Source organism: Jaminaea rosea, assembly GCF_003144245.1.
Source record: "Jaminaea rosea strain MCA 5214 unplaced genomic scaffold BDZ90scaffold_1, whole genome shotgun sequence".
Lineage (NCBI taxonomy): Eukaryota > Fungi > Basidiomycota > Exobasidiomycetes > Microstromatales > Jaminaea > Jaminaea rosea.
The window spans coordinates 1756434-1768972 of record NW_020289975.1 but is presented as its reverse complement, the minus strand read 5'-3'; the positions used below and the strand labels follow the sequence as shown (position 1 = coordinate 1768972).

At 59.7% G+C, this 12539-nt stretch overlaps 5 protein-coding genes across 5 annotated transcripts; 4 read left to right on the top strand and 1 right to left on the bottom strand.

Moving 5' to 3' along the window:
• Window positions 1-651: 651 nt before the first annotated feature.
• Window positions 652-1385, top strand: BDZ90DRAFT_19398 (hypothetical protein). Its single transcript, XM_025503895.1, has one exon. The coding sequence runs from the start codon at window positions 799-801 to the stop codon at window positions 1201-1203; it is 405 nt and encodes a 134-aa protein (XP_025365250.1). The 5' UTR covers window positions 652-798; the 3' UTR covers window positions 1204-1385.
• Window positions 1386-1567: 182 nt separating this feature from the next.
• On the top strand, window positions 1568-4789 carry BDZ90DRAFT_257710 (hypothetical protein; the record flags this gene model as incomplete). The annotated part of the gene is made up of 1 exon (XM_025507983.1): window positions 1568-4789. One exon carries the CDS (start codon window positions 1568-1570, stop codon window positions 4787-4789), a length of 3222 nt encoding a protein of 1073 aa, XP_025365249.1.
• A 151-nt stretch (window positions 4790-4940) lies between these two features.
• On the top strand, window positions 4941-6655 carry BDZ90DRAFT_19400 (hypothetical protein). Its single transcript, XM_025503896.1, has 2 exons — window positions 4941-5773; window positions 5842-6655. Exons 1-2 carry the CDS (start codon window positions 5092-5094, stop codon window positions 6300-6302), a joined length of 1143 nt encoding a protein of 380 aa, XP_025365248.1. The 5' UTR covers window positions 4941-5091; the 3' UTR covers window positions 6303-6655.
• A 1079-nt stretch (window positions 6656-7734) lies between these two features.
• Window positions 7735-8354, bottom strand: BDZ90DRAFT_229648 (hypothetical protein). Its single transcript, XM_025505154.1, has one exon. The coding sequence runs from the start codon at window positions 8337-8339 to the stop codon at window positions 7887-7889; it is 453 nt and encodes a 150-aa protein (XP_025365247.1). The 5' UTR covers window positions 8340-8354; the 3' UTR covers window positions 7735-7886.
• A 634-nt stretch (window positions 8355-8988) lies between these two features.
• Window positions 8989-12504, top strand: BDZ90DRAFT_213203 (alpha/beta-hydrolase; the record flags this gene model as incomplete). Its single annotated transcript, XM_025504161.1, has 5 exons — window positions 8989-9610; window positions 11036-11660; window positions 11706-11989; window positions 12218-12335; window positions 12393-12504. Coding segments are annotated over 5 exons (1761 nt in total), but the record flags the coding sequence as incomplete, so codon positions are not given.
• Window positions 12505-12539: the final 35 nt, after the last annotated feature.

Below are 12539 nucleotides of genomic sequence, written 5' to 3'. Positions count from 1 at the left end.
CTCTCGTACCGCCGGTGCGTTGACATTGGCTCCAAACCTAACCTCGTCTTGCCTGCTTGTCGGAGCGCACTCGCTTGAGCGCTACCTATCCTCGAGCACGTTTCTCACCGACGGCGCAGCTAGACCCAATAGCAGAACAATGAATGCTTCACACGACGACCAAAGCGAGAGACGAGAGCCGTGGTACCAAGGTGAGAAGAGCGGCGGCCCGTCGCTTCAGTGCTAGCGCGTATGGAGAGAGTGAGTGGCGGCATCGAAGAAGGCGACGTCTGACGGCGACGGCGGCGTCACAGTCCTCCAATCGAAGCCCCGACCCAGGCGAACGGTCGTGGTCGCCCTCGCGCGGAATACCATGAGTAGCCCAACGGGGCAAGGTGCCATCGCCCAAGGAAGGAACAAACAGAACCATCGAAGGGCCGCAAAGCGCTCTGAGCGGGCAATAGAAGGCGAGCTGGTGGACACGATCCTTCGCTTGCGCCTCTCGAGGATGAATCTCTCGGGCATTGATTTTCATAGTCAGCTCAGGCGAGAACGGTGTGAACGAAGCACCCGGCCTCCGTTGATGTGCGCTGCGAGTGGGCGTCGAAGGAAGGGCACAGAGGGCGTCAGTACAGGCCGGCTCCACCCTATCGTCAGCTCGATGTCAGTCGAGAAGCGGGTGGACAGTGAGACGAAGCTACGGTCACTCGGTCGCTCGGGCCGGCCCTCTTTTTACTCGTGAGAACAAACAAAACGACCGCCAAAAGAAATGGCGCTAGCGTGGGTGTTGACTGATGGCAATGAATTAGGAGGGGGCCAATGAACTCATTGTTGTCTGCTCCGGCTCTGCCCTGTGCTCCGGGTGAAAGGTCGGTCGGGGCGGCGACTGTGGGCTTGTTCTCGGCCAATGGCGGGGCGGACGGGAGGGCGGGGCACCAGAGGGCAGCGCCCAGGAGCGTCTCGTCTTCGTCGCCGTCGTCCCACGCTCGCTGGCTGCCCTTGGCCGCGCCTTGCCCTGTGGCATTGTCGCACTCGGTCTCCGCCTCTTTGCGCCGTCGTGTCCGCGTCCCAATCTGGCTGTCGGGATCGATCTCCCCTCGACGCACCACGCAGTCTCCACTGCTCAACCCACGACACGACGACCCCACTTCCCCTCGCACACCCCTCCCACACCGGGCTGCCTTGGTCTACGACGAAGCCCGCCGACCGCTTATCGAAGTCTGAGAAGGAAGAAGTCTAATCGACGGGCAACGGCAATCAGGAGCGTATCGTTCTCACGTCGTCATCGCGTCGCATCATCGTCGCCTCGCAGCATCGCATCCGAACCGCTTCCCATTCCTGTGGGTCGCGGAGCTCGTCGACGACTAATCGACATCGCATCGCCAAGCAAGTTGCGTTCAAGTAGCGCTCTGGCCCTTCATTGCTCCAACTGAATCCACAGTTGCGCGCGCCAATTGCGCCAATCGTAGCGGCCATCGTTATCGTCGCCCGACATAGGCTCTCCTTTGTCCCCCCGCTGCCCCGCATCAAGTAACCTCGGCTCAACGCCGCATTGCCCTTGTAAGCCCCTCTCATTCTTCATCACCGCATGGCAGCCTCAGACGACCAGGCCGCCGACGACAACGCCCTTCCGACGCTCGAGACAACATCATCATCCTCTCTCCTCCCCTCGACGGTCTCAATTGAGGCCGGTCCCCTTGATGGAGTGGACTCAACGCAGCCGCAGGATGTAGCAGCCGGATCGTCCCTCACTGAGCTACCCTCATCCTCATCGTCTCAAACGCAAGCCGACACGCATGCTCTCACTCCGTCCGCAGCTGCTGCCGATCCCTCATCCTCGTTATCGAGCCTGGAGCCAGTGGCTACGTCAGCTCCTGTGGATCCGGCCAGCAGCGATATCGGTGCTGTAGCAGGTTCTTCGCAGCCATCAGACGTCGGATCAGTCGTCGTAGAGGATCAGCTTCCGTCATCGTCAGAAGCGCAGCCATCAAGCTCAGCTGCGCCCATCGCAGAACCTCTTCCTCCGACGGCCAGCCCACCTCCGGAGCCACAGCCTTCACATTCGGAGCCTCTACCCCCGGAGGAAACGAAGGACACCATTGTTACTGCTGCGCTCGAGAGTGGTGCAGCCGACTCGCAAGGATTCAATGTCGATCCAGTAGTAGGCCAAGAGGATGGGGAAAAAGGAGAGGAGCACGCAATTGCTGATAGCGTCGACGAGGGCTCTACATCGGTGGTCGAAGCTCAAGCTGGCACCACGGGGGACTCAGTGGACGTTGCTGATGGCTCAGCGTTGGACGAGCAGCCTGTACCGCCTGTCCTGGATGCTACCATCCCTGCGCCGAAGGAGGCTGGCGACTCCGCAGCGAAGGCACAAGAGGCAGAGACAGAGATAAAAGCGCCCGTATCACACGCCCCAGGGTCCGTAGCGAGTACATCCGAGGCAGACTCAGCCCATTCAGCACCTCCCCGCGTAGACCAAATCGTGGTGGCATCTCCAGAGAAGTCACAACCCTCGGCGCCGCAGACCTCAAGTGCGCCCATAGCGTCAGAAGCCTCTTCGTCCGCTATTCTGCCATCAGCCGTACCCCCTGCGGAAGCTGATCCCGAGCTCAAGACGACGTCAGAGCCCATCGCAGAGCCCGTGACCCAGTCACCTTTACCGACGGTCGGCGACCCCAAGGAGGATGAGAAGAAGGCAGTAGCCCCAGCTACCAACTTGAACAGCTCTGACGCGCCCGCAAAGAAGGAGGAGCAACCGCAGGTTCCAGTCGCAAAGAAAGAAGGAGCACCAGCCACTTCCACGAATGGGCAGGGCCAGAGTAGCACATCGTCCACCGCAGAGAAGAGCGCTGACAAGGAAACGAATGGACGAACAGAGACCGCACCCACGCCTCCTGCGTACACGCCTTCCCTTGACGAACAAAGGCTTTCTCACCTCCTCTTCGTGAACCAAGAGCTCATCAAGCTTTGTGTCGCCCTTCAAAAGAGCAGCGAGGCTTCGCCAGACCTCTTCCGCGATGTATCTCATCGCCTCCAGACCAACCTGGCCTATCTAGCCAGCGCCGCTGAAAGCTCTGCTGGACCCAATCGCAAGCAGCCGTCACCGCCGCGAACAGACGTCTTTCCACATCCGTCAATGGCAGAGGCTCTTCAACGTTTTGATCCTGATACAACTTTACCGAAGCTCTACATGCAGCTCAGTAAGCTCTTCGAAGGAGTCGCCCGTCCGGTGGCTCCACAGCAGCCTGCTACGCAGCCGGCATCAGCAGCTCCATTGGCGGCGCCGGCGCCAGCCATGGACCGCAAGCGTAGCCGCGACAGCAGCTCAACGAGCGATGAGCCATCGCACAAGCGTCCGGCTGCTCAGAACGGCACCCGTCACGCAAGCGGCTCGCCTGCCCCTTCGTCTGTTGGCTTCGCGAACCCATTCGCGAATGGCTCGGCCGGTGGTCCTGCCTCAAACTCCTCGCCTTCTTCAAGACAGAGTCCAGGCGTAACGCTGTCCTCTCAAACACAGCAGCACCACTCAAGCCCGAGCAATGGCTCCCAACAAGGCCAGCAACCTACTGCCGGCCTCTCGCCACAGCAAGCTCAGCAGCTGATCAATGCCTTTGGACCCAATGCCGTCGGCACTTGGCGCTTCCTGCAGAACTATCTGCGCTCGCCACAGTGCAACCCTCAGTTCGCTGCCCTACCGCTGCCCGTTCAGATGCAGCAGATTGCTGCGCTCCAGCAACAGCGCCAGCGTCAACCTAGTCAGCAGGCCGCCCAAGTAGGCGCACCACCTCAGCAGTCAGGCTCACCAGCGCCGCCCTTCCAGCGGGGTCGCACTTCATCTTACGCTAGCACAGCGGCTGCGTCACCTGTCCCTACTCACGCTTCTCCCGTCCCGGATTTCATGCCTCCTCCGCCCGTACCATCGGCCATGTCGTCCCACAACGGCATCTCGTCAGTCGAGGCTGCTCGAGCCTCCCCTGGCCTGGCTGGAAATCCCGTGAGCGCAATGATGCGTCATTCTCAGCAGCAGCATCAACAACATTCATCCACGCCAGAGATGCCTCATGCCGTACCTACGCAGGTGACGAATCCCTTCGCGGCAACGCCAGGCAATGGCAGCGCCGGGATGCATTCGTCCTCGTCCTCGCAGACTCCTTTCCCGCAAAGCAGCTTCGGTGGTCAGATCAGCGGCATGGATGGCCAGAACCAGCACTTTCAGCAGCTTCAAATGCTCCAGCAGCAGGCTCAGCAAGCTCAGCAACAGCACCAGCAGCAGCAGCCCCAGCAACCTCATCCCCAGATGGCGCAGCAACAGCAACAGCTCCGTGGTGCCAATGGTACGGGGATCAATGGCATCACCGGTGGAGGCATGGGCGGCGTCAACCCCGTTCAGCTCCCTGCCCATCTTCAGCAGCTCTTCGCACAGCAGCAGCTCCAGGCCAATGGCAGCGGCGGCAACGGAGGCGGCCAGATGGGAGGTGGTCCAATGACAGGTTGGAACGGCAACTATTCAGCCACATCAGATGCCATGGGCTTCATGATGAGCAACATGAGCGCTTCTCAGCAGCAGCAGCATTCCGGTCAGCAGCAACAACGGCAACCCTGGCAAAATGGCGTGGGCGGCGGCGGCATCAACCCAGCCATGCTCGGCGGTATCAACCCTTCTCTGCTCGGTCAGCAGGCGAATGGGGGCGGTATCAATCCAATGCATCTTCAACAGCAGCAGCAGCAGCAGCGTCAACAGCAGCAACAAGCGCTTCCCAATGGCTTTGCGGGAGGCGTCAACTCGTCGTGGCCCGGCATAGGCTGATTGCTCGTGCCCTCAATTCCCCCTCCCCTCTCACCCGCGTCACTTCGATATATCCTCCGCGATCTCGATTTCCCTCGTTGTCTCGCCTATACATCGACTCTCTTCATTCTTCTTGCTCTCACTATCACTCTGTACTCTTTACTCGGCAACCGCCTTCTGTAACACAAATCGGTCCTTCGTCATCACTGTCTCCAGCCATCCCTCTTAGGGTCGCGTGGCCTCGTCAACACTTCGGCGCCGCCGGCAGCCTACGCATCGTTCTCGCCTGCCCTGAATCGCTCGTGTCGGTCGGACGGCGCCCAATGCCGAGACAAGACGAGCCCAAGCTGCATGCTGCAGAGGCTGTGCCGGACTCGCGGGGCAAGGCGTCAGGGCGGACGGGCGCGCCTGTTGCCAAATTGGTGCTACCGCCGGAGAGGGCAGCTGCGCGTCAGGTCGTCGATGACGGTCATTTAGCCCTGTGCTGCTGTGCAGCCGCTCCTTGGCTTGAGAGGACGTCGGTCCCCTCTTCCTTCTGTACCATTGGAGTTGCCGCTTCCATCGGTACGATCTACAAGCTCAAGCTCGATCACCATAGCCCTCACCACCCTTACGTCCTATCCTCTGCGCTCTGCGAGGGACCTGCGTTGCTTGGTCAAGGGGACCACCCTTCCTCACCCACTTTCCAATACCCCGACTCGACTCGACTCGACTTGCCCATTATGACCGATAACGCCAGCTCAAGAGAAGGGCCTAGCCTCAGCAAGGAGGAGGCGGCCAAGGCATCCAAGGTGGCTCAAGGTAACAGCAATAGTAACTCCTCGTCGCCAGACGACCGTGAGATCGCTGCCGCCAGCTTGATTCAGAGGAACTATCGCGGCTACAAGACGAGGCGAGAGCTGCAAGGCATGGGGCTCGATGCCGGTGCGAGATGGGAGGAGGCTTTTCATCACATGAAGTTAGATGATGCGAGGGAGCAGCAGTTGGGAAAGAAGCAGGGAGGCGGTGAGTCAAATGCAGAGGGGGACTTGGCTGACGTGGGACTGACCCATCTTCTCCCCGCACACCTACAGGCAAGAGCGACGCCGCCAATCGCTGGAAGAGAGGAGGCGTCCTAGTTGGACAGATCGCAGGATCGCCAAGCTGCGGTGGCTCAGGCGAAAAAAAGAATGGGGGCACAGACTCGAAGGCTGCCGGGCCTATCGGGACTGATGGCCCGGTGCAGGGCGGGCCCACGATCCACGAGGATGGCAGATCCAGTGGTAGCGGCGAGTCCTCGGCCCCAGCAGAGGGCGCACCGCAGAAGACCAAGTCAGAGGGAATGGTCGGTGACGTACCTGGAGCGCAGGAAGATGGCAAGATCGACAATGTCAAGCCGATCGCGAAGCGTAACCAGCATGGCCTGAAGATGATCGAGTGGTGGACCAGGGGGTCAGCTGCGCAGGACTTGTCCAAGACGATGGAGGCTGCGTACTGGCTGGAGATGGTCGACAAGAAGCGTGAGCAAGTCACGAAGGGCGACTGGCTGAGATAAGAGCTGACATGCTGCCCCTTTGGCGCACAGACCGATACGGCTCCAATCTCAAGCCCTACCACGCGGCCTGGAGTTCATCAGACACAAAGGAAAACTTCTTTGTCTGGCTGGACGAAGGTGGTGGCAAGGACATGGACCTAGATGACTGCCCACGTGAGCGCTTGGAGTCGGAGCGCATCACCTATCTGACCGCAGACCAGCGCCGCAACTACATCGTCGACGTCAAGGACGGCAAGCTCTACTGGCGTCGCAATGGCAAGCCGCTGGATACCACGCGGGGAAAGCACAAAGACCTGGGAGATGGGCAGGGGATCGTGGAGCTTGGGCCGGAGGAGCAAGAGGAGCAGGCGAGGATTCAGGAGGAGGAGAGAGAGCGACGTAGAGCGGAGGGAGGGTCAGTCTCGTCGTTGAGTTCCGCCTCGTCCTCGTCGCTCTCCTCTGATTCGGAGGCAGAGGAGGCTGAGAAGAGGGAGGCGCAACACTATGGCGCTGACATGAGCAAGAAGAAGCGACGCCTGGGTCTGCTCAGCTCGACCGGGTTCATGGATGCTTTGCTGAGGAAGACGGTGCAGAACAACACGTGGATCTACGTGCTTAACGCGAGGGGAGAGCTGTACGTTGGCATCAAGCAGACGGGGTGAGTGGTATGGCGTCGTGAAGAAGACAGATCATATGGAGCTCACACTGATCGTCACCCCACCGCGTCTTTGCAGCAAATTTCAACACTCCAGCTTCCTCTTTGGTGGGCGAGTTCTCTCCGCCGGTCTCCTCAAAGCAAAGGATGGCACCCTCACCTCCTTGTCTCCACTCAGCGGGCACTATCGAGCAGGCACTGCTCACTTCCGTCACTTCATTACTCTTCTCCAGCAGGAAGGTGTGTACCTCGATCACGTCACTCTCTCGAAGAGCTTATTGCTTTTGAGGGGAATGGAGGCGTACGGGTCGGTGACGAAGAAGAAAAAGAAGACAAAGAAGGCAAAGACGGAGAAGGAAGGCGCAGCGGGGAAGAGCAAAGCGGTCGTGAGCAAATTGACTAGTAAAAGGGCCGAGAAGTGCGAGAAGGAGGCGGCCGGCGGTGGTGAGGGAAAGGCGAAGGGAGCTGATAGGACCCCTGGTCAGCAGAATGGTCAGGCCGGCACTGGGGATGGGCAGAGCGAGAGTCACAGCCAGAACCCATCCAAAGAGCAGCAGCAAGAGGAGGAGGTCGAGAGGGATAGGGGACAGACCTTGCTTGAGCGCCTCCGCAGCGGCCACGGCCACGGTCACGGCGACAGCGCGAAGGCAAGCAAGGAGACTCACGAAGGAGGCAAGCTGAGCCAGGCCTTCAAAAACCTCTTCGCCTCATCGAAGGACGACAAACCCGACTCCAGCGCGTCGGCCTCTGCGGCTACGTGAGCCTGGCTCGGGGGCCAACAGCTGCGCGATGGGTCCGCCTTGATACCAGTAGATCATCTCGATTAATGATTGTATATCTCGTTTCGGGTACCCATGCTATTCCCCTCCCTCCGACGCGCTACTGATGACTGTGTATGCTTGTAATGTACAGATGCTCGACGGTTCCTCTGGCCTGTTCGCGCTCCTCTCTCACCAATGTTCAAATCCCTCACCCTTGGGCGCAGGCCCTACGTCGACGCCTTGCTCTTCATACCGCCTGACGACATCCTCAGGATCAGGGTCTGGCCGCTGAGGTGGAAGACCACGCTCTGCCTCCGGATCTCGAGGTGGAATCTGCGCTCGAGTGTGGCCTGGTGGGCGGAGAAGCTTCGAGGCTGCGTGGACAGATCGGGGTAGAGAAGCAAGGGCATCTTCTGCCGCTTCTTCGTCGATGCCTAGGATCGGCCAGGAGCCGTCCTGGTGCCACGAGGCTTTGACTGCTCGAATCTGTCGTAGGTCAAGAGGTAGAGATGAGCGACTACTCCCTCGCATCCAGCTAGACATACTCACCACCAGCCACATTGGTATTCCTCTCGAGCCCTCTGCTCCGGCCGCAACTCGCCTACCTGAGTCGAGCATTCTCTTGAGATCGCGGAGTCCCATCGCCTTGTTTGTCTCGCCATCAGCTAGCTGGGCGCCCTGCCATGTCGAAGCTAGCTCCTCTGCAGCATCGCATCTGATCAAGAGGCCAGTGAGGTGGTCTATGGCAGCCTTGAAGCGTGTGTCCGCATCTTGTCGTTGATTTTGTCGTTTTGCATCCTCTGCTGATGATGAGAATGCCGTTGCCGGCGCATTCATGGATCGAATGAAGAGGCAAGATGGGGGCCAAAGCTGCGTGCCAAATCGGTCCGCCCGGCAGTCCGTCTGACCGCCTGCAGACGCGGTCGGCTCGCTCAAACAAGGCTCAACCAACACGAGCGAGATTGAGCCGCGACGTCAATTTCACAGGGGTTCAATGGGGCCCTTTTCCCCTTGCCCTTCCCCTCATTCTCTATCCTCCTGGCTTCACCCCTGATCACTACTGTCGGCCCGGCGAAGAGATGCTGCAGCCGCACAGCAACGACACCAGCATTGATCCACGTACGCGCTCCTTGAAGTCGTAATTGTCACCACTTCACCGCATCATCACGACTCAAGCATGTCCGCGGTAGCTGTGGCTGCGCAGCCGACGCTGTCGCCGGGCCCGTTGCCCGACCAAGCAGCTGGAAGCCTCAATGCGCATCTCGGCCTCGTTCAATACGCCGTAGGCAAGACAGTCCTACCTACACACATTGCAGAGGCCATCACTGGACTCAGCATAGTAGCTCGCGTCTCGCTACGAGCTACGGCCTTCTTCCTGGAGGTCATCCTCGAGGCTACCAAGTTCGGCACAGGAATCGGCATGGGCCTCACGCGACGAGCACTCATCGGCGCCATTGGCGCAGCCAGGACCATGCATGCACTTACGCCTGGCTCGGACGACGACAAGCTCCTCGGCCCAGCCGATGGACTCAACTCTGCCCTCCTCTCCATTCTGGACCGCTACACGGCTGCGGGCATCTACGTCGTTCACCACACCCTCACAATGACAGAACTCATGGCCATGTCTGGGCTCTGCCTCGTCCAAGATAGTATCAAGACGGGCGTGGCCGTAGCAGAAGAGAGTGTCCGGCTGATAGACGGCGTCTTCGGCAGCAACGAGACGTCCCGCGCTCTTTCCAAATTCATCGAGCTCGTGAAACGCGAGAGTGATCGTGGAGACGGAGGGGGCGTGGCAATCAATACAGTCAAGACATTTGCCGCCATCACTCGGGCCTTGACAACATTCGCTGTTGTGCGGGCGGCGACGCATCGGAGGACGGCAAAGCAGCACAAGATGAAAGTCATCTACGACTGTACCGTCCTGGGCGAGGCGGAAACGCAGACTTGGAGGTCGATGATTGTGGGACCTGGCAAGTTTCAACCCACCACGGTCGACAACACCATTGCTGCGTTGCCTCCGTCCAAGAGCATCCTCCCACGCTCGCGCAGCATTCGACGATCGATCGCAGCCTCGACCTCCATACCTGGCCTGGATGAGGTGACGATGTCGACGGGCTCATCGTCGTCGCAGGATCAGCCATCAACATCGACGATCCGTCCGAGGAGCCACAGCTCGTGCCTGACAGATGTCAACTCTTCAGACTCCAGCAACTCGGCATGGCCAGCGCCAGGCTTACCTTCCAGCTCGTCTGCAAGCTCGCAGTTGATCCAGGGGCTCGACTACTATTGCGGAGACGAAGATGGCGATGGCGAGCCAAGCACGTGTGGGTCTTCGAGTCCAGGCAAGAAAATCAGCATCTCCCAACTCAATGCGGAAGAAGATCTGCCCACAACTCTCCGTCACAAGCTCTCCCAATACGACGACGAGGACCTCAATCGCGGCGTCGTCATCAGCCGGGATGAGGCGGACGATCGGGAGATCAAACAGGTAGTCAGGCGTCGACAGGGGACTACGCAAAGGCAGACCATCTGGGAAATTGTGACCGAGACGACTGAGATTACAGAGACGGTCACGGAGACAACGGTCGAGCGTGAGGCAGATGGCGAAGAGCAGCAGATCGAGTCAGCGATGCAGACGCCGCTGGTGACCTTGCCACGCAAGAGGAAAGTTCCGAGGCGGCTAAAAAATCCGTTCCAGAAGCTCGCCACGCCAGTCTCACGCTTCGGCCTTCGACGCGGCGGTGAGCGCACCACGGATCGGGACGTGACCATGACAAGCAAGGGCTTCGAGACGGACTCAATCTTCTCGAATGGACGCACGGAGCACGTCAAGCAAGACGAGCAAGAATGGACGGAGATCGCCACGACGCGTGAGCAACATCATGGCAATAGCAGCAGCGATTTCGATCCAGACCAAAGTCTACCGAGCAGCGTCGACAGCTCGTCGTCAAATCTGCCCAGCGCCCCCAATGGTTCTGCGCCTCGTCTTAAGAAATCCCTTGCTGCAGCCCTCTCACTTCAAAGCTCGATCGACGATCCGGCCGGTTCGAAGCAGAGAATGCGTGTTGTTCTCAAGCAGGTCCAGAAGAGGTTGACGAAAACAACGATGGTGCGGACCGATGTCGACGAGGATAGGCTGGATACCTCACCACGCATCGAGGAGGTGGAGAGTCAGATGCCTGCAGTCGCGGCCCAGAAGCCTGCCCTGGACGTGCCAAAGGAGTCGCTCCCACCGCGATCATCATCTCGCCTAGACTCAAGACGCAGCCGCGCGTTGTCCATCTCCTCGATGCGCTCTTACGCCACTCGCCAACACCTGCATTCCCAGATCAAGGAAGACCCTTCTGCCACCACCGCCACTCCGCAAGCAGAGGCATCCTGCTCTTTCCCTCGCCGTCCCCTGATTCACAACCTACACCGATTTGGTCGGTTCGCCTCAGCCTGTTATGGAGTCCACTTTCTCAACATTCTTGGCCTCTCCCGCCCTTCCGAGCCCTACATGTTCCGCAACACGCCCAACACGCACGCCAATGTCTGGGCCTTTGCGCATCACGTCGGCGTCCATGTGCACGACGTAGCTCTTTCGAGCTACTGCGCGGACGCGGTTGGTGAGCAGGCTTTCTTCCACTCGCACCGCTTGACGCCGATTGTCAACTTTGTGGTCGTGGATCATGAGAGCGAAGCGGTCGTACTTGCTTGCAGGGGAACACTGGGTTTGTCCGACGTGCTAGTAGACCTCACATGCGACTACGAGCAGGTGACGTGCGAAGCTGGGGAGGGCTACGTGCATGGCGGCATTTGGGAGTCGTCAAGGCGCCTGGCGACGAACAAGGGGACGCTCAAGACTACTCTCAGGGAGTGCCTGGAGCGTAACCCTACCTACGGCCTTGTGACGGTCGGACACAGTTTGGGCGGTGGTGTTGCCGCTTTGCTCGCGATGCAGTGGGCCACACCGTCGGAGACGTTCTCTTCTTCCCCAGAGGTCAATTCTCCTCACCCACCCATCAGAACGGCCTTTGTCACCTCCGTCTCCTCGGGCCTCCCCGCCGGTCGCCCCATCCACTCCTTTACGTACGGACCTGCTGCCGTAACGGATGCGGACCTCTCTGCCTCGCTACGTGGTCTCGTCACATCCATGGTCCACGGCAACGACGTAGTCCCCTGCTTCTCCCTCGGACTGGTGCGCGATATGCGGGACATCGGTGTTGTGCTAGAACAGGCCACAGGAGAAGGGGCAACGGAGATCCTCGGGAGGACCATCGGGCTCTACCAAAGGAGAAGGAAGGCCGAGGGTGCGAACTCGAGCACCGCGCATCTGAATGGTGTCAATGACGCTCCAGGCCTGTTAGGCGTCGCTGCCGGAGAGGGAGAAGGTCTCGCCACCCCTCTTCCCCGCTCGGAGCGCTCCCAAGTCTTCGATGTTTCCGAGCTTCAGCGCGGCCACACGCACAACAAGGCAAACGACCTCAGCTACAAGGATCCGTACCGACGCTACTCCAAGGCCAGCGCGGAGGACGGAGACATCGCTGCTGACGATGACGAGACTTCCGACTGGCTCTGGTCCCTCATCAAGACGATGCGCGCCCATGCCTCGAACGACAAGCTTTATCCTCCGGGCGAGGTGTATGTGGCAGAGACGTTCCAAGTCTACGTCAGCGCTTCCTCGTCTTCTTCCGGCACCACCGCCGCAACGAGCACGACGGCACATCGCGTCATCCTCCGCAGCTGCCCTAAGGTGCAGGAGCGCTTCTCTGAGCCGATCTTCTCGCGCAGTCTGTTTAGGGATCATTCGCCGAGCAATTACGAGTTCTGCCTCGACTTGTTGTGGGAAGGGGCAGGAGG